A 20,310-nucleotide genomic window follows, 5' to 3' on the forward strand; every position below is an offset into this window, starting at 1 on the left:
AGGTTGCCATCCTTAGACACCAGCTCCGTTGAACTGTGCAGATATTTGGTCTCAGGTCACCCTTTAGCACAAGGGGCAAAGAGGTTGTTGCTAACTCTCCAGGAATACCTACCTCACACGTACATGTTACTTGGGAAAAGAGACTAACACCCACCTTGCTACAACCTCCTTTCAGGGAGTTGTAGAGAGCAATAAGGTCTCCCCTCAGCCTCCTCCAGGCTAAACAATCCCTAATTCCCTTAGCTGTTCCTCATTAGACTTGTTCTCCAGACCCTTCCCCAGCTTCGTTGCCCTTCTCTGGACACACTCCAGCACCTCAATGTCCTTCTTGTACTGAGGAGCACAAAACTGAACCCAGCATTTGAGGTGCGGCCTCACCAGTGCCGAGCACAGGGCCACAATCACTTCCCTAATCCTGCTGGCTACACTATTGCTGATGCAAGCCAGGTTGCTGTTGGTGTTCTTGGTAACTTGTGACAGGATGAGAGGAAATAGCCTCAAGTTGCATTGGGGGAAGCTTAGATTGGATTTTAGGAAAAACGTCTTCACTGGAAGAGTGGACAGGCATTGGCACAGGCTGCCCAGAGAGGTGGTGGAGTCACCATCCCTGGAGGCATTAAAAAAAAAATGTGTAGACGTGGCACTTCAGGGCATGGTTTAGGAGGGATGGTAGCATTGGGTTGATGGTTGGACTTGATGATCTTAGAGGTCTTTCCAACGTTAATGATTCTATGATTCTATGATTTCTGCAGGTTGACCTTCAGAGGAAGGTTGAAGAGAGAAACCGGCTACTGGCAGAATACAAAGTAATGGAATCTCCCTTCACTGGAGGCTTTGCTGGGGGCAGCATCTGGTGGTTCTTCTGTTTTTGGAGCATGACTGCAGTCACCTCTAGGAATGGCACTGTGGATAGTTAATCAGTTGTGATAGCCATGGATGTTTGTAATGAGATGGGGGGATCAGATGTTTTGTGTTCTGCCCACAGCTTTTTATAGTAGATCTTTGATTGTCATAGTTTTTCTGTGATGGCTTGCTGAGTATCTAAGACTTGTGCAGAAACCTGTCAGGTTAGGTTGGGTCACCTGATTGTCCACTGATCCCTCAGGAATCTGTTTTCTCTGGGACAGTTGTCTGGCCTCAGTAGCGGATCTCTGCTTGTCAAGGGGATCCCAGGCAACAATAACCTGACCGAGTTCTAACATCTAGCTAGAAGTACACGCATTGTGTAAGTCAGCCTGTAGAGGAACCTGGTCCAGGCAGACAATATAACCTTTCCTGCCATGGGAAGATGATAGTGAGCCTTACTCACTGCCCTGTTGATTCTCTTGATTACCATGTTGCAGAAAGAGCTGGGCCAGAAGGATCGGCACTTACAGCAGCATCAGACCAAACTGGATGAAATGCTTAGGCAGCTTTCTGAGGCCAGCTACCAACAGGTATGGAGCAGGTGGGCTGCACTGAGGCCCTGAGAGGTGGCTCTTACTTTAGTGGCTCACTTTGTGCTGATTCTTCTACTCCCCTCACAGGTGGACTTGGAGCGGGAGCTGGAGCACAAAGAGGCCCTGCTAGCTCACTGCATGAAGAGAGAAGCTGAAGAGGTATGGGAAGCCTTGGTCTATACATGACTACTGGTGTGATGTTTCTGTCCAGCACCTTCTAGCCACCTATCTCCGAAATCATCCACTTCATCCCAGAGAGGCCTGGCTTTGCAATCTCATTGTCGGTGCCCTAACCAAGGCAGCGAGACTCCACAAAGCATCCAGCTTACCAGAGCTCTCAGCAGTGAGCACTCTGGCTTAGCCTCTTGTATCAAAATCCTAAGGGATGAAACGGGAGTGAGTGAAAGCCAGAGATTCTTGGCTTCTAGCTTCAGCCCTGACTCTGACTAATGGGTTAGACTAGGGCATAGCTTCTTATCTCATTTTGCTGTTGACCCTGTTATTGAGCACTTGGAACTGTCTTGGTGGAAAGAGTGCAAGCCCCAGTATCTGTCCCTGCCTAGTGCCACTTGAACATTGTGCTCACAAGAGCTTGCAGACCCCTCTGACATTCCTGTCTGCCTCTTTCTGCACCTGTATGTGAGGAATCATGTTTGTATTCTGACGTATAGGACTGCCTGTATTTACTTGGTAGAAGATGAGTTATATCACTGATGTGGAAAGTTTTCATGTCCGCTCATAATTCTGAAGGTAGCAAATTGGGATCTTTGGGGAGGTTCTAACACTTATATTCCTAGTGGCACATGCATCTTCCCCTGAACAGGTGATGGCTTACAGTGGTCATAGTGCTCAGAGCAATGGCTTCCTCCAGTCAGCAGGAAAAGGAGCTGCTCCCACAGTCCACCGAGGGGTAAGTGCACCTCAGGGATATTTTCTCAGCCAGATGCAGATGAGGGCTCCACATATCCCGGAACCTATTATCCTGTTAAAAGATATTTCTTTTTTCTAAGACCTGTGGCTTTAGATGCGAAGAAAGCAGCCTGGAGTTAGTCTGACTGACTTGTGGTCTCTTGGGCAGACAAATGACTTGCAGTTGGTTCGTGATGCCCTTCGCAGCCTCAGGAACAGTTTCAGTGGCCACGATCCACAGCACCACACCATTGACAGCCTGGAGCAGGGCATCTCCAGCCTGATGGAACGGCTGTACCGCATGGAAACACAGAAGAGGCAAGAGAGAAGGGTAATGGCCTCCTAGAACACTTGGCTTTTAAATTCTGCCCCTCACACACGATCCAAAGCAAATCAGCAATGAGAGCTCTAACTAGGAAGTGACACTTTGTTCTCACCCTTTTGGCTTTGCACCCTAGATCTGGGGGAAATCACCGGCAAGCAGAGCAACAGATGAGTGTAGAGACTCCTGGCCTCCCAAATCCAGTAAGTGCCTTTCAGCTCCTGCCCTCCCACTGTCAAATTAACTGCTCAGGTTTCCTGGACAGAGTCCAGGGTATAGCATCCCCTTTGGAATCTGCCACCTCCAGCTTCTTATTCCCTTTACCAGAGCTTGCTTTCCTCCCTTTAGTTATTTGCTGTACAGATTAAACTTCACTGCAAAGGAAAGAGGGCAGAGACAACCTATGGCTGCTTGTCTGTAAAGCACTATCACAGTGAGGGTCGGTCTGGGCCACTTCGGTAGTACTGCAGTGTAACTATGACAATTACCCTTGGGATGAGTGGGAAATAATATGTTATGTTAGCTTTCCTGCTGGTTTGCACCACCTAGTGGACACAGACAACTGTTCAGTTGCTTCCTCCCCTGTTCCTCCCGCAGAGTCTAGCTCCCTTCATATACGCACAGCCCTTTCTGACACCATGCTTCCTGGCTCTAGCCTCAGAAGCTTCACGTTTGCTTTTCATCATGAAGGCTATTTTTGTTTGTCAATGAAGGCTATGTTGGTTGTAAATGTCACCTGGAAAGCCTGTGACGTTATAGGGGATTGTAGATACTGGGGAAAGACAGAGGCCCCCCCACCTTTCAGTTGCATTGTAGCTGGGTCCAGCTGCAGGGTAACCTGAAAGTACAAGATGCAGAGGAATGTAGGAGAGGAACTCAGAAGCCTGAAGTGGGTTGTGGGGAGGATTTGCTGGGTTCTTCCTCCTCTCCCATAAACTGCAGTTTTCAGACCAGCCAGAGTCATGTGTTTTCTGCGTGCAGACGGTACCTGTCCCTTTAGCAGACTGCATCCGCCTCCACTGCAGCAGGGAAATTGAGTTGTGCAGCCACAAATGTAGAATGCCTTGGGTGTAAAGACCTCTAAGAGGTGGCTCCAAAGACTTCTTAAATTAGGAAGCCTTGGAATGGGTGTCTATAATATTTTCTGCATGGTAGGAATCTTAAAACTGTAGAGTCACTCACTGTGAACCTTCCTCTGCTTCAGCTTTTGGCACAGCACATTGCAGGGAAATGGGAAACAAGGCAGTAACCAGAGAGAGGGAAGCACAAATGAGCAAAGAAAAATCCATGCACAGACACCCATCTGGCCAACTAGAATGGGAAGATGGGGAGGAGACAGATAACCTTTTGCCTTGATGTTGTGCTTTGGTACTGATACGGTAATTTTCTTCTCCAGAAAGGTTCTCCTGTCACTGTTCAGGTAGTGAATAGAGCGTTGGTGGAGTAGATGGTGGCAGCAAGCCCTTCTGTGGATGGGAAAGTAATCCTGGAGGATGGTGCTAGGCAAATCTTCCATGCTAACACAGTTGGATGGTGACCCTACCTTAAAATGCAAAGTTTTCCAGTAAGCAGGGCAATACCTGGCCCTTCCCAACAGGGGTGATTAGCCACTCTCATAAGACACTCCTCCCCTCACCAGATTCTCTGCTGTGATGGCAAATTTGATGAGACCACCCCTTTTGTCTTCTGTTGTGGCAGGAGACAGGCTGTTGTTCCCCAGTGATTGTGCTCCTTTTGTTTTGCAGAACTGCCTCATTCTCACAGCACACCGGTGATGAGCACCAGTGCCTGCACCAAAGTGTTGTACTTCACTGACCGCTCCCTCACACCTTTCATGGTCAACATACCAAAGAGGTGAGGTCTGGCTGACACTGCTGACACTGATGTGGGAGGTGCTTGTTTCCCTTAATGCATTAGCACAGGTTTGCTGTGCAATAACTTAGGTGTTGGATTTCATAACATTGTCTGTGGAAAACTGCCTAAAGCAGTCCCCTAGCTGACGCATTTGTTTTAGAGCCCTAAGAGATTCACCTCTCTCTTATTAACTTCCAATAGCAAGAGAAAGGAGCCAAGCAGTTTTATTGTGGCATGTAGTGCAGGATGCTCCGTGAAAACAACTATGGTGGTCAGTGCAAAGGAGGCTGTTCTGAGGTGGTTCTTAGTAAATCAGAAGGCAGTTCTTCCTCTGAAGGGGACCTTGGGGTTGACAGGTGTGTTATTGGAGGGGCACACTCTTCAAATCCCTGTGGCCATGGTGCCTCATGCCTAGCTAGACTTGAACTGTGTCTCTGCATGCCATACAGTAACACTTGAGCTAAATCCAGTAATGGCATACCATGCGGTAGTGTTGAACTCTTCCCTTGCAGGTTAGGGGAAGTGACTCTGAAGGATTTTAAGGTAGCTATTGATCGTGAAGGAACCCACCGGTACCACTTCAAAGCCCTGGATCCAGAATTTGGCACAGTCAAGGAGGAGGTAAGGGTGGAATTTAGCAATCAGCTGCTTTGGGTTCTGTCTTACCACACAACCCTGGAGACTGTGGTCTCCTTACTTCTAAACTAATGAAATCTTGGAACTTGCCCCCGAACAGACTGTCTGTTTTCACAACTGCAGATTAAGCTCCTCTTGTAAGGTCCTAAAATGGGATGTTTTCATCCACAGCCATAGCAATTACATGAATGTGATTCAGTTGCCTGGGGGCTACAAAGCCCCTTGCGCAAAGAGATTGCTATTGGCAAAGACAGTCTGTTACAGAGCTGGGACACTGGGCAAAAACCAGGACTATACTTGAAGCCTTTCAAGTGGCTTTATAAAACCTGCTGCAACCTGAGACACATTTAATGCAAATGTGGTTTATCCAGAAAACATTCTCCTACTTTCTCTTTAAAGGTTTTTCAGAGATAACTTTGTGGCATCTTTTCCTTTGTGTACTCCATTGCAGCCTTGTTTGTTTATGTTGGCGTGGATTGGATTCATTAAAGGTTATTGGGATAGTTCCTGTTTCACAGATTAGGACAAGTGCAAAGGGTTACCCTCTTGGGGAACAGTCAGCTGACAAGGTACTCGTTCTGCAGAAACAGCTGGAGATTGTAGAGTGAATCAAAAAAGGCATGTTTCCTGTCTCTATTTTCCCTTTCCTGTCAAGAACATGCCAATAATAATCTTGATGGTTACTGGTTAAAGAAAGGGCCTTAATCTGTGTTTTTTTTACCTAAAACCTCAAGAGTTTACTCAGACATGTGAATGATGGATGAAGTGCATATTCTCTGGGCTGTGTAGTGAAATCTGAGCTGGGATCTCTGACTTGATGCCTGCCTCTTATGCTACTCGCACTGTAGAAAAGTGGTGTCCAGACTCCAGAAATGACTGGACTGACTTTTTTTTTTTTGTAGGTGTTCCATGATGATGACATCATTCCTGGTTGGGAGGGGAAAATTGTGGCCTGGGTGGAAGAAGACCATGGGGAGAATTAATCAAGCTTTTAAGTCTTGTCACTATGGAAACCTGTAACTGGCTGCTTAGCTCAAAGAATGACCAAAAAGCATGTGTGCTGGAAGGAGTCCAATTTAAGCTGCCAAAAAAGAGGGCTTCTCTGCAAACGACGGGTAATGTGTGTTGTATGCACGGATGCCTGGCATCTGACTTTCCGTGGCCAAACGTGGACAGTGTTCCGAGACTGAAATGACAGGTCTGTGGGAAAGAAACACCTTGCTTTGTCCCGTCAGCTAAGCCCTGAAGGCCTTAATGATGCATTGTTCCCTTCCCCTTCTTCATTCCTGCAATATGTGCTGCAGACTGTGATCTGGGCATTTCAAGTTTGGTATCTTGTAGGTAGATTTACATAAATCTACACTGATGGCAAAAATGTGAAGCTTTGCCTTCATGAGTCAGAAGAAGCCACCAGATTATGCGAGCTGAAGGTGTGACCAACTTTGGTCGTGGACTTGTACGTGTTGCAGGAGCAGAGTGAACTTTCTGGACATTCCAGAATGACAGTATAGAAATCTGACCTGGGGAGGGAAGATAGCCTTCTGGAGGTTTTACGCATGTTCTAAAGCAAAGATCACCAGCTTGGCAAAGCTCCCTTTCTCCCAAACTCAGACTTCCATTTCCTAGCCCTGCTTTTCCCACTTTCTCTGCAAAGCTGTACTCACTTCTGAGGCCCTCTGGGTTTGCTTGGTTGCCATGGGGACTGTGGGATCTTGGTGCTTGCTTATTTGCTGAAGGATTTCATTCGTGGGGGAGCTGAAATCAGCTGATTTCCTGAGGTACTTACAACCCCTCTCCTTGCTGAGCCTCTTTCCCTGCACTCCTGCCCTCTCCTCTTTCAGCAAGGCAGACAGTTAGTCACCTCCTGTGCACAGGCATCACTATGTGCTGCTGTCCATTCATTATCAGGGCCACCAAACACTTAGCCACACCAGCAGGATAAATCCCGTCAGTTACACCACCAGTTCCTGGTATGCCTGAAGGATCAGGAAATAAATGACTGCTTGGGAAAGAACAAGCCCTAAAATCCTTTAGGATGGGTTTTTCTTTTTTTGTTGTATGGGATTTGTTTGTTTGTTTCTGCATTGCCTGTCTCTGCCCTTCTGCTGCCAGTCAGCTGTACTTCCAGAGTGCTGGCTGCGATGTGCAGCAGACACTGTCAAGGTCAAACAGCAAGTCCAGGCTCTACTCATTCTTGGTACATGTCGCCCTTCCGTGGACTACCTGTGTGTCTGTGCTGTGCGTGAGGCTGAACCGGAGAGGGTGAACCTGGTTTTACTGTTTTATATTAACATGTCCTTTTGAAAACATGTTCCTGTTCCTGGAATTATTTTGTACCGGTTTACATTTGTCTGAGGACTGTGGATATTTTTATACTAGTGCAAGTACTTTCTGTATATTTCTGCACGCATTATACTGTGTTTTACGCATTTTCTAGTGGATGCTGAGATGTTTTGTATTGTCTCCTGTTAACACAGCACTGGGCTCATAACTTGATTTTACTATGGAAATCCAGCTAGTTCCTACTGGGTTTTATATTTTTGCCAGCTTTGATAGGCACCAACGATATTATTTATTTTCTCACTGCTTCACTGTCCAGGAAGTAACTCGAGGCTCTTACGTGGCACTGTGCCACATTGGCACAACTCAACATGCCTCCTGTTCTGGACAATTGGTTATGGTGACTTTCTCCTTACAAACAGCAGTAGGAGAGTTCCTCAATGAACAAGTTCATCAATGGGCTGCAGGGGGGGAATAAATCTCCTTTGGAAAAGAAACAAATATTTTCTTCTTCCCTGGAAATAGTTTCTCGTTGCATGATCTCTAGTGGTTTGGTAAAGAGAGCGTGGGGTTGTTATACAGAAATCAACTGTATTTGAATTGCAAATTTTTCTCAAGTGTTTATTTCTTCAGGTTTTACTCATGAATTTTACTTCAGCAAGAGCCACGCACCCAGGCTAGAATTTTATGGAGAAAATTAAGACAGTTTTCAAGGTCTGTAGTTGCCAGTTACATATCCTTCTCTGCCACTCAAAGATGAGCAGTTTGTTTTTGGAGTATTGAAGACACAGGAGGCTGTTAATATGTTCAGAGCTTCTAATGGATAAGGCTTCAATCCAGCCTTGCCCTAGCTATCCAGTTTTCCCATGAAGAAAATAGTTGTTAACTAACACAGAAAACAGCCTGTTGTTCTTAGATCAATTCAGATAACTAGCCGTGGTCACATTTAATATGCTTACTGCCACCAAAGAGCCAAGGTCTGAACCCTGTATGGAAACACGATCTCCAGAGTAACAATGGGCTGTATTTAGGAAGGAGCAAGACTGGACAAAAAGCTTGCTTTTGGGAGCTGGCAGTCATGTACCTTTCATCCATGCTAACACCACCTGTAAGCTAGGACAAAAGAAGACATCCCCTGAGACGGACCTGATAGCAGTGCTCTGTTCTTGGGTTCCTATATGGAGCTCCCCTCTGTGATAGCAAAGGTAGAATTGCTGCAATTGCTGTCACTGAAGCTGAAGGGCTGCTGCTCTGATGAGCTGTATCCCGCGGCAGTTTGGGTTCAGCTTTATTTCTCTACTCATACTGCAGCCTTCTTCAGACTTTTTACCTTTGCATGATAGACAGAAAGGGGTCTGGAGGAGGTAAGGAATATTAGGCATGGGGATAAGAGGTATCAGGTGGAAAAGGCAGTGGCCAGGTGTGTCTTTCTGATAAAAGCAAAAGATGTTGCTTTTAAATCAGTTTGGCACTGCTCTAACACTGGGGATGCGCTCTTAATACCATAGCCCGGACTTGTATTTTTCACTTTCTTGAATCTTTATTTCTTTCAAACTTTCTTCAAAGTTACTTTCCTATTCCTATACTTGTAACTTACATATGTAACATACATGCTATGTGTAAAATTCTATTTTCATAGAAACTCTGATGTTTGCGTTTGTCACTTAGGGCAGTTATTCTAACACCTGTTCTGTAGGAAGGTGGGGTTTCATCTGTACATCTAAACCAGACATTACCTGACTGGATAAGCCTGGAATTAGTGGACCAAACAGTTATCTTAATAAAATGGGGTTTGCAAACTGAGTCTGTTCAGTGCTACTGAAGGAGAAGATGGCTTTGACATGAGAATGCATGGGTAGGGTTACAGCACATAAATCACTTGGGGTGCTTAAGGTTAGCCTCCCATTGGTCCTAGATAAAACCTTTTCTATCACTTAACCACAATGTTTTAGGAAAGCTTGTGTTTTCTGAGACTTGGGAGACTTAGAATCACATGCGCTGCAGAGCAGGCTCAGAGTGTTAGTAAAATCTACATTTACTTTTAAAATTGGTATGAACAATAAAAAAATCAAAACACAAGCTCTGCTCAGGTACCTGGGTGATAGCAAATTTTACTGCTTCCACCACCAGAGTTGTGTAAAGTGCTGCAACTGGCTGAGCTCAGTCAAGGCCAGTCCCATACACTTAGGAGCAGCCGCTCCTAAATCATTTGGCATGGCTAAAACAGCAGCAATGCCCGTGATGGGATTTTACTGCGTATGGTGCTAGCCACGTAAGCCCTCTGCCCCTGAGCTTTCCAACCCCCTGAGAAAACTCCGTTCCTTCCAAAGCATGGGGGAAGTCTCTGGGGGAGCCTGTGCTGCTGGCTCCCCGGCAGAAGCTATCATCACAACAGCTCCATGGAATACCTTCTGGATTCACGTGTCCCCATATTGAACTGGGACCTGGCTTAACACCTGGGCCGTGCGATAGCGACCAGGAGAATCCCAGAGGGGCCGTTGCAGTATCGGGTGGGTACTGCACGAAGATACGATGTGTCGCTTTGGCAACAGCCCGATTTTCTGACTCTGGGCGAGTTCCCGTCGCTGACGTGAGCCCTCCACCTACCGGGCTCCTCCACCCGCTGCCGCGGGAGCGCCGGGCCGCGCCGGCGTGCGGCACCACGCGGAGCGCCTGTCCCCGCGGAGCCTCCGGCAGCCCTGCTCTCCGCGGGGGCACAGCGGGCCCGCTATGCGCCGCGGCCGTGGGGCAGAGAGCGGGCGGCCGCCGGGGCCGTCCCCCCGGTAGCCCGCTGCCCGGGCCGGGCTCCCAGTGCCTCTGCAGCCCCTCGCACCGCTCCCGTCCGTCCCGCCGCTGCGCAGTGCGGCCCCGCAGACCCCCCGCCGCCATTACACGACGACCCCGCCCACCATCTCTCCGCCGCGCTTTACGGCAGCGCGGCAGTGTCGTGCGGCGCCGTGCCCGGACGGAGGAGGTCACCGAGCGGTGGCGGCGGCGCGGCTCCGGCTCCGGCATGTGGCGGGTGTTGGCGCGACGCGTGGCCTGGGGCGCGGCGGGAGCCCCTGGTCTGGTGCGGAGCTGCCGAGCGCTCAGTGCCGCTGGGGCCGCGGTGGGGGCCGGGGCTGTGCCGCTGGGCCGCGGCCCAGCGTGGGGCGGCTCCATGCACCGGCCTGGCGGGCTCCTGCCGCCTCCCGCGGGGCCCCGGCTCGTCCCCTGCCGCTGCTGCAGCCTCCCAGCACACCAGAAGGTGAGCGGCCCCCTTCGCCCCCCGTCCCAGGCAGCCCGAGTGCCCCCCCCCCCCCCCCCGCCGGTGTTCGTGCCCCTGTAGCTGCTGGGGACCCCTGGAGGGCAGGCTCGCGTTCTTCCCGCTGCCTCGGGGGCAGCCCCTTCGCTTTCTCTTTTCGGGTCTTGCTTCCCCTCACCGGACAGCTCGGTTTGCCCCGAGGAACCGCAGTTCTCTTCCTGCTGCCGCGGTTCTTGTACCCTTGCCGCCACCCTGCCCGCAGCCCCTGTGCCGCCGTTGGGCACCACCTCCTCCACCACTAGTCCTTTCCCCTGTACCTCTCTTCGTCCCCTGGCGTAGCTCCTCCCTTTTTTGGTCAGCTCCATCTCAGCACCCCAGTGCTGGTTTGCCCAGGGGTCTTATCAGCAGTCCTGACCTGCTAGGGATTTGTAGAGAGGCTGTTTTGTGCCCCCCTGTCCCAGCCTGTACTGGGGATCAGCCTCTGCCCTGTGTGTGGGGTTCCTACTGTCAGGGCTGTCTGGGTTGTAACATTACCCTATTCCTCACAGGTGGCCTTGCCAGCTCTGTCCCCCACAATGCAGATGGGCACCATTGCGCGCTGGGAAAAGAAGGAGGGTGACAAGATTGGTGAAGGGGAGCTCATAGCAGAGGTATCCTGGGGGCACAGGCTGTGCTGCATTTCTGATGAGCTGCATGTGTATCCTGGGTTCTGTTCTTGGTTGCTCTCACTTGAATGCAGATCTTGGGTTTGAGATCACAGATCCCGACAGTTGCTGTTGGGAACAAGTGGCTAACAGCCTTTCAAAGCTGGTTGCTGCTTTTCCTCTTTCTGAGTAGGAGCAGCACTTAACCTGGTGGAGAGCATGCCTTCCTAGAGCTGGTGCTACAGGGTGATTTCTCCAGAACTGTGTGTGTTGTGACCCTACGCTATCAGACTGGAAGGCTCTGAACTCGCTGGTCTTTTCTATTGCCATAATGATATCCTGTTCTCTGTCAAAGGTGGAGACAGACAAAGCAACAGTTGGCTTTGAGAGCCTTGAGGAATGCTACTTGGCCAAGATCCTGGTGCCAGAAGGAACAAGAGATGTTCCTATTGGGGCCATAATATGTATCACAGTAGAAAAGTACGTATTTTGCTAACCCTTCAGTTGAATTTTCTCTCTTGGGGCTTTTTGGGTGCCTTGTGTGAAAGGCTTAGACAGTCATCTGGTTGGGTTTGTGGTTCTGTGTTTTCTTCTAGGCCTGAATATATTGATGCCTTTAAAAATTACACTCTGGATTCTGCAGCTTCTGCCCCCCCTGCAGCCTCAGTGCCTCCCCCTCAAGCTGCAGCTCCCTCACCACCAACTCAGCTTTCTCCTCAGGCTCCTGGCAGCTCTTATCCTCCTCATATGCAGGTAAGAGAGCACTGGTGATTATTTAAGGCTTGTTACACTCTCTTTCTGTCTTTAACACAGCTAGCTCCAGGGCATTTTGCCATAGATAGTACCTGGAGTGGGAAGTTACTAGCGACAATTGCAGGAGTGTGTGCCACTTAAGTTGTTGCATGCTTAAAGCAGGTGTTTGGGAAGGTCCCAGAAGGCTTTTTTCAGAAAATTATTTTAGAATCCTAGCTGCTTCTAGAGGAGAGACTTGTCTCTCCAGGATTGTTATGCAGTCTAGAAAAACCTACTACATTTGCATTATTTGGACAGTTCTGGTGTAAAAAGACCTTGTACTAAGTGTGAATAAGCTCTGAAGGCCCTGCTTACATCTCAGAGCAGAACTCAAGTCTGTGATACTCTGGTGAACACACAAGATGTGTTTGTGGGTGACTAATAATGAGTTGTATTTGTGGATAATCTTTTTACCTTGCTTACATGTTTAAGTGTGCATCCACTGTTTTGTATTTAAGCACTTTGTAGTGGGGTATTTCTGTGACATCCCTTTGAAAAAGAAAATTTGAACTACTAAATCTCATTCCACATATGATAAATGTGGGAACTGATTTGTCTGAGACGTATGCAAAGTCAGTTATTGAACAAAGCATTAATTAAAGGCTTCTTAATCTGACTTGTGTTTTAGCTACTAAATTTGCGTACTTCCCACTGCTTGCCTTCTCTCTCCAGTTTTGCTCTGAAGCTGTCTTCTCATGTGCTGTGTATGTTGCACAGCAATATGCGTGTGCAAACCTACAGCATCTTCGAGTACTTATTGGAAGACAAGTCTGTATAGCTTTTAAAGGGGCCATACCTGTTCATCACAAAGTGACTTGCTTCAGTCTTCCCTTTTAGCCTTGCAGATAGCAGCTGCAAGACACTCCCAATGTGATGGTGGTAATAATTATTTTCATATACAGGTTTCTTGTTCTTTGCTTTTCCTTGCTTAGGCCTTGATAAAAGAAGCCAAACTAGCCATATAGGACAGCACTGTGCTTTGCTGGAATAGAGTCAGATCTAGGAGTGCATTAAAGGCTTGCTGCTCCTTTAGGTTGGCATCATTTAGTGAGGAGTTAAAACTGTGTTCCTGTTCCTTTTGGGTTACCAGAATCTGATTCTCTTGCATCCTCTGGCTTCACAGGTCACTCTCCCTGCCCTGTCACCTACCATGACTATGGGCACAGTGCAGAGATGGGAAAAGAAGGTCGGGGAGAAACTGAATGAGGGAGACTTACTGGCAGAAATTGAGACGGATAAAGCCACAATAGGTGAGCTAACTCCAAAGCCAAGAATGGATGAGGTGCCCTTAAAAGGAGAGGATCCAGAGTAGCCTTTGTGCCAGCTGTTCTCCTGGCTGCTCAGGATGTGACGCTGTGGGACAACTAAAACAAGTTTTGTTAAGTTCTCATTCCATTGGAGAACTAAACGTCAGAGCTCCTAAAAACGCTTCTATTCATCAATCCTTCTTAGCAATGTACAGTGCATGGAGATGTTTCCCTACTAGGTGCACTGGAAAGGATTCTCTTGCCTACTAAATGTTGCACAGAGCTTTAGCAACCGAAGTCTTCAGAAGCAGCATTTAGTGGAACCCTTCAGCTGCATCAGGCATCAAAACAGTTTTGTTTTTTTCCCTTACAGGCTTTGAAGTGCAGGAGGAAGGCTACTTGGCAAAAATCTTGGTGCCTGAAGGAACGAGAGATGTGCCATTAGGAACAGCTCTCTGCATCATTGTGGAGAAAGAGTCTGATATTCCAGCCTTTGCTGACTACGAAGAGGCTGCGGTAGCTGATGTAAAGGCACAAGCTCCTCCTCCTCCTCCTCCGCTAGTAAGGACCATACTTAGCACATTAGAGAAGTTATGGGGACCATTAAGAGGTCTGCTCTGAACTGTTCTGCTGGTTTGACAGTGTGAAGCCCTGGCTCCAACAAGAATGCTTATGATTCTGTTGGTGATAGGTGACTTAAGAAGTGATGGCTAGTTTGCCCTCCGAAAATGGGAGCAGGTAGTCATTCATTACGATATCTTCTCCAGCCTGTTGCTTTTGCCAGTTCTAATGCCTCATCCTTGAAAACTGGGAGCATAAGTTAGTTATTTAACTTTTTTTGGTGTAAGGTTCAACAGCTTAGTTGGCTTCCTTCCCAGGAAGTTTCTGATTTAATTTCTGGCACTCGAAAATCTCTCTGAATGTGAAATTCTTTCAGATTAGTGACTATTTTTCCTATTCTTTTGACTGGTAATTAGATTGTCCTGTTCACTTACTGTACCTTCAAAGCTTTTGCTGAATGATCCTGAAGCTAACGGCTTTGATCCTTCTGTTAAGGTGGTGGCAACTCCTGCTGCTCCTCCTCCTCCCCAGCCTGCTGTTCCTTCCACTCCAGCAGTCCCGACAGCTGGACCACCTCCCCGCAAAGGAAGGATCCTGGTTAGTCCTCTTGCAAAGAAAATGGCAGCAGAAAAAGGAATTGACCTTGCCCAAGTGAAAGGTAGGTTGCCCTCTGCTTCCTTGCTCTCAGCTATCAAGTGGCTGTCCCTCTAGATACATACTTGCCTATTCTTTTCTTCCCTCCGTTGGGAGCATCCTGACTGTGCAGCTGTCCTCAACAGAGGTTGTGTTAAGTGACTTCTCTCTGTTGAATAAAACCGGTACCTTCAGAACCAATGCCCTTTTGCAAATAATTTAAATCCCTTTATGTTTTCTTTTGACCCTTTTAGGCACTGGACCAGATGGCAGAATCACAAAGAAAGATGTGGAGTCATTTGTGCCACCAAAGGTTGCTCCAGTAAGTAGGCTTGAGATCTGTAAGAATGGATATTTTATTATAGTGATGGAAATGCTCTGTAGAAATGCAATTACTATATGGAACTGTTATTGCTGGATTGGTTGGGGTATGACACTGTGTGGGCTATGGTGACTGTTAGGTTGTCAGAAACACAGATGAAGTTTTCGCCCTTCATTTTTCCCTTTGGTATTTCACTGAGGGGGAAAAAAAATTGTGCGCTCCCAACTCGTCATTTGGTTGCTACGTTGTTAGGGACTGAGATAAGGCCAGACCCAACTGATCTAACATTGCTGAAAAGAGGCGATCAGAATGAAAGCCAGACTTAGGAACCAACAGCCTGATGTCATTGTTGCCACAAATCTGTTGTTACACCATTCCTTGTCTTTTATATGAGGTGCTGGAAGTGTTGCTTTGTGTAATGCTGGAGGGGATGTGGCAGATGAGAGTCCCTCTAGCATACCTCTCTGCTGTATTGCAAAACACCATCTAGCAGGACTTGCTATTCTGGGAGCTTCATAGCAGTGTATTTCAGTGTTGCATTTCTAAATTGCTCAAGTACTACAACTTAAAAATCGAATATAGGACTTACAAAGAACCTAGTGGGTACTGGAGAGATGAGGCTAGAGCGTAGAATTGTCTGCTGCCCTTTAGCAAGAGGCAGCTTAGCCTCAGCACTTGTCCCACATAGTGCATTACCCTGTACAATTGATATTTGTGTAGTACTGTGAATTATGCCGCCCTTCTCTGCAGGCTCCAGCACTAGAAGCAGTTCCTGCAGCTGCTGCAGTTGCAGCTGCACCAGTGGGGACCTTCACAGATATCCCTATCAGCAACATTCGGAGGGTAAGAAGATTTTATTCCTTTCTGAGATCGTTATTTGCAGTCATGAATTTTCCAAATTGATTTATTTTCATCGCTTCTGTTGTATACCCGTAGGTCATTGCTCAGCGGTTGATGCAGTCTAAACAAACAATACCTCACTACTACCTTTCCGTTGATGTAAACATGGGAGAAGTACTGGTGCTAAGGAAAGAACTCAATCAGGTAAAGCATTTAAGCATGGTAAGAGTGTGTGTGTTTGTGTGGAGAAAGCTGCATTCTCTCACAGGTTTGCCTACCCTGCTTTTTGTTGATATGCCATTTTGGCTTGGTAAAAAATAGTCTTTTCAGTGTCTTTTCTACTTGTTGTGAATCGGTTCTGGTCTGTCTGTGACAGAATAAGACCTTTTACCCAGGTACTGTGCACTGATTTCTGACTTCCTTAAGAGGGCCGCTTTGTACTCTACTTGGTGATGTTCAGTTCTTCCAGCTGGGAAGTAGAGCAAAAGAGTAAAACAAGTTTTTAAGAGTAAAAAGGGTAGAAAATTTAAGAAAAATAATAATTCTAAGCGAAGTTTGGGAAAAAACAGACATTAGACATACCTCCTTAAATTATGAAAGAGATGTAATCACCTCCTATATTATCTTGGCACTTCAAATATTAATGTTTAGAAGTATTGTGATGGTTTTCTAATATTTTCTCTGAACAAGGCTCATGACAGTGACTATCCAAGTTAACTGAGGTAATGTGTAAGAGACAAACTGATGCCTCAAATCTCTTTATTTACAGGAGGTCTCGGATAACATTAAGCTTTCTGTCAATGACTTCATAATTAAAGCTTCTGCTCTGGCATGCTTGAAGGTGCCTGAGGCAAATTCTTCATGGATGGACACAGTTATTAGGCAGTAAGTTTATGGTACGGTCGAAGCCAGAAACTTTCTTTGTTCGCTAGAGAGTTCATGGCAAAATAGTAGACCTTCTGCTGGGATTTTGAGGAGGGAGGGGAACAGGTATAATGCAAAGGTTGAGGGGCTTTTGTTAAAGGGCTAAGAACCTTGTGTCTCAGGCTAGCATGTAAGGTGAAATAATTGTTGCAAAATTAATATTAATTTAGAGTTGTTTAAACAGTTCTGAATTTTTTTTTTTTATCTTGCTAGAGTAACTGGCATCTCCTTTGTGTCTTGCAGAAATCACGTAGTGGATGTCAGTGTTGCAGTTAGTACTCCCGCAGGGCTGATAACCCCTATTGTGTTTAATGCACACATAAAGGGTCTGGCTTCCATTAGTAAGGATGTGGTTTCTTTGGCAACTAAAGCCCGAGAGGGTAAACTTCAGCCTCATGAATTCCAGGTGAGAAAGTCAAGATTGCTATTAAACATTGCTGTCCTTGACTTCTGTTCAGAAGCCCTGTTCAGGGGCCTATTTTGTGATGTTTCAGCCATGTTCTTAAATATCCCACACAAAACAACTTTTTGTGAATTTGACTATGAATGTGTTTTTCTTGTAGGGTGGTACTTTCACAATTTCCAATTTAGGAATGTATGGGATTAAGAATTTCTCTGCCATAATCAATCCACCTCAAGCCTGTATCCTTGCAGTTGGTTCCTCAGAGAAAAGGCTAGTGCCAGCTGATAATGAGAAAGGGTAAGTATTCATCTGAATATGCAAATACTGAGCTTCTGAATTGTTAGCTAGTTTTCTACCACTTCCATTACATTATAATTTTCAAAATGACATAATGCTTTCAGTACCTTCTGAAGAAGTACAGTGTAAGAGAGTCACACACATGTTAAAGAGAAATGCAGTGACTGATGAATGATCTGCCATACTTTCATTCTTGCAACTTCTCTGCAAGTTAAGGAAAGGCTGTTTCTTTCTTTCAGGGCTAGGGTTAAGCTGTGGAAGAGTCTGGGATGTACAACAATTGAGGCACCTGTTCCTCTGTACCAACTTGCTTAAATTTGCATATAAGGAAAACCTAAGGAATTTGAGCGTCCTGTATATAGTATTGCCTTGCCTGGGAGCTTGAACTAACATAGACCCCGGAAGAACATTTAGGATTATTTAAACTTGTTAATAGTCCTAAGTGTCTATCACTGACACATGGGAAACTCTAGATTACTGGGTAAAATGGCTCTTTTAATTTGTGTGGGGCTGTTCTTGTGCTACAAAGAAAGATGACCTTCATGTCCTAAAGGGAACATACAAATGTGTTTCTTAATTGTGGAAAAGGAATTTGTGATCTGCTCTTCAACGTAATCTTTTTTTAGAAGTCCACAGGGAGAAATATCTGTTATCAAGCACCAACTGTTTTTGCTGGTTTTCTGATAAAAGCTTTATTAGTGGCACCGACTTGCAGGGGATTGTGTTAACCTTTCCCCCCCCCCCCCTTTTTTTTCTTTCAGATTTGATGTGGCCAGTATGATGTCTGTTACACTTAGCTGTGACCATCGTGTTGTAGATGGAGCAGTTGGAGCCCAGTGGCTTGCTGAATTCAAGAATTTTCTTGAAAAGCCAGTAACCATGCTGCTATAATTTAACCATGCAAGCAACATTTTCCTGGGTCACACTGTTTTGTTTTAAACAAGCTATTTAGACTTTAGTGTTCAGACTTATTAAAATAGTTCCTTTTTTATTTTAAAGATGTATTATATTATCTGGTAATGTTATTACCAGTCTGTACAGAAAAAAGTTTGCAGAAGTGCTTTTCAGAGCAATATTACAGCTATACTGTATTTTTATACAGTTAGTTAACTTGCAAACTCTTCCAAAACAGAGTTAAGCATCCCAGACTTAAACGTGATCCAGGCAGTATGCATACTGCTATCTGCTTCTCAACTACGGTGAACAGGGGGGTGCATACAAAACGATTTCATGACCTCGGTGTTCTCAGAAATTTGAATTATAAACATCTCTTCACAGGAGTTCAGATGAGATCGTAACTGAAACGTACAAGTTAATAGAAGGTGAATTCCCTCATTATCCTGTTCTGCTGGGGTGGGCAAGTATGAGAGATGCACTAAGGGACTGAAGCGCCTGGGAATAGTTTCTCAAAGGCCAAGTGCTAGCACTCCAAATCTCTCTTGGAATTTGGCACTGGTCTGGACCTTCTCAGCTACGTGATCCCTTTTGAGCACTTTAAAGTAAGGTGAAAGAGCACTGATATCTGTGGGGTCACAGCTCTCAGATACCACAGGGAATGTGCTGTCTTCTTGTGGACTTTCACTTACATGTGCTTTTTGTATGAAAACTCTTTAATTGCTATTCCTCTTGCTAAGTCAGACTATGGTGCCATGGAAGTAACTGTTTTGCAGAATGTTCAAGAGAATCTGTGTGTTGGAATCCAATATAGGCAAATCACACACACTGATAATCCTATCAGTGGATATTAATCGTGTGATGACCTGAATGTTTGGGATTCCTTTTTTCAGACATTCTAACATAGAGAGCTGTGAGTTAGTCACTGGTATGGTAGTTCTTCCCCAAATTCTCTGTGTTGTCTCAGCCTCAGTAAGCTGCAGAACGTGCTATCCATGTATATATTGTATGTAAAATGCTTCCGTAGTTTGTTGGACTTTTGTCCAGTTACTCCAGTCATTGTATCCTGAAAGGGGTGCGGTGCTGAACATTCTTAAATTCCACTTTCCACATGGAAATGTTAATGTAAAGAGGATGACTGTGTAGTAATTACAAAGTGACCAGGAGAATTAAATAGGGGGCAAGAAGTTTACAAAAAAGAAAGAAAAAGTTAAAGTGGATCTGTCACTCTGTATATTGCATTAAGTACTGTCTCCTGTAAAGTTCTACAAAATTCACTGAAGACATTGAAAGAAAATACTGTGGAAATTAAATATTTTTGTGGGACTATTTAATGTCTGGTTGCTGTGATACCTGGTTTTTCATGCCTGGCTTAAGCAAAAAAAGTGCATTAAGGTTTTGGGTTTTCTTTAATGATCTAAAATATCGTGGTTCCAGACTTGCTCTAGTGAACCTACATTCTATTAAATGTTTGGAATTGACAACTACTAAAACACGTTCCAGTGCTTTTTTCTATTCAGTCGTGTGTGGCTTACTGTACTGCTACAGCAGAATCAGAGCTGTTTAGCCTTTCAGTATGATAGTGAAACTCACCCTATTAACCTTAATCTGTAATGACAAATGTTGCACAATCGTACATGCTTTATTACTGTCATGCAGCAGTGAACTTCAATCTTCCTTGCTCACCAGAACCTCAAATTCTAGCTACAGCGACCTTTCACGTTCTTCCTGCAGTAAAAACACTAAACAGCTTACCTATGGAAATGCTCTCCGAATGACTGTCAGACTCTGGAACACTAGCAACTCAAAATCTTATCCAGTGCTTCTGCTTGGAGTGCTGATAGTGACTGCTGGTGCTGCTTGCATCCTGCAACAAGCCAGCTCGGCTCATGCAGTGACAGAATTTCAGCTTGAACTTGTAACTCTAACCACTGAACAGTACTTCAGTGCAGCCTTCTAAGTTGCTTTGAAACAAAGAAGGGGGAAAGCCAGGAGTTACTGCTCTTTTGTAAGCCTGTATTTTGAAGTTGCAATTCAAAACCAACTTGTCTGTTTCCATTTCTGACCTG

At 45.9% G+C, this 20,310-nt stretch overlaps 2 protein-coding genes across 5 annotated transcripts in view; both read left to right on the forward strand.

Moving 5' to 3' along the window:
• Positions 1–9,243, forward strand: part of DIXDC1 (DIX domain containing 1) — a 44,835-nt gene extending 35,592 nt beyond the window's left edge. For all 4 annotated transcript variants that reach the window (XM_064470813.1, XM_064470814.1, XM_064470815.1 and 1 more), the window contains 9 exons: positions 753–806; positions 1,344–1,436; positions 1,527–1,598; positions 2,263–2,349; positions 2,518–2,679; positions 2,807–2,873; positions 4,416–4,524; positions 5,037–5,145; positions 6,063–9,243. In XM_064470813.1, the coding sequence (XP_064326883.1) occupies positions 753–806; positions 1,344–1,436; positions 1,527–1,598; positions 2,263–2,349; positions 2,518–2,679; positions 2,807–2,873; positions 4,416–4,524; positions 5,037–5,145; positions 6,063–6,143 (834 nt within the window). In that variant the 3' untranslated portion in view covers positions 6,144–9,243. The remainder of the gene's footprint in view (positions 1–752; positions 807–1,343; positions 1,437–1,526; positions 1,599–2,262; positions 2,350–2,517; positions 2,680–2,806; positions 2,874–4,415; positions 4,525–5,036; positions 5,146–6,062) is intronic.
• A 1,133-nt stretch (positions 9,244–10,376) lies between these two features.
• DLAT (dihydrolipoamide S-acetyltransferase) lies at positions 10,377–19,570 on the forward strand. Its single transcript, XM_064470881.1, has 14 exons — positions 10,377–10,687; positions 11,233–11,334; positions 11,684–11,808; positions 11,925–12,081; positions 13,244–13,370; positions 13,741–13,928; positions 14,424–14,586; positions 14,816–14,883; positions 15,634–15,726; positions 15,820–15,927; positions 16,493–16,608; positions 16,891–17,053; positions 17,211–17,347; positions 18,109–19,570. Exons 1-14 carry the CDS (start codon positions 10,454–10,456, stop codon positions 18,236–18,238), a joined length of 1,911 nt encoding a protein of 636 aa, XP_064326951.1. The 5' UTR covers positions 10,377–10,453; the 3' UTR covers positions 18,239–19,570.
• The last annotated feature ends 740 nt before the right edge of the window (positions 19,571–20,310 follow it).

This window comes from Phalacrocorax carbo, chromosome 21 (genome assembly GCF_963921805.1).
Source record: "Phalacrocorax carbo chromosome 21, bPhaCar2.1, whole genome shotgun sequence".
Classification (NCBI taxonomy): Eukaryota; Metazoa; Chordata; class Aves; order Suliformes; family Phalacrocoracidae; genus Phalacrocorax; species Phalacrocorax carbo.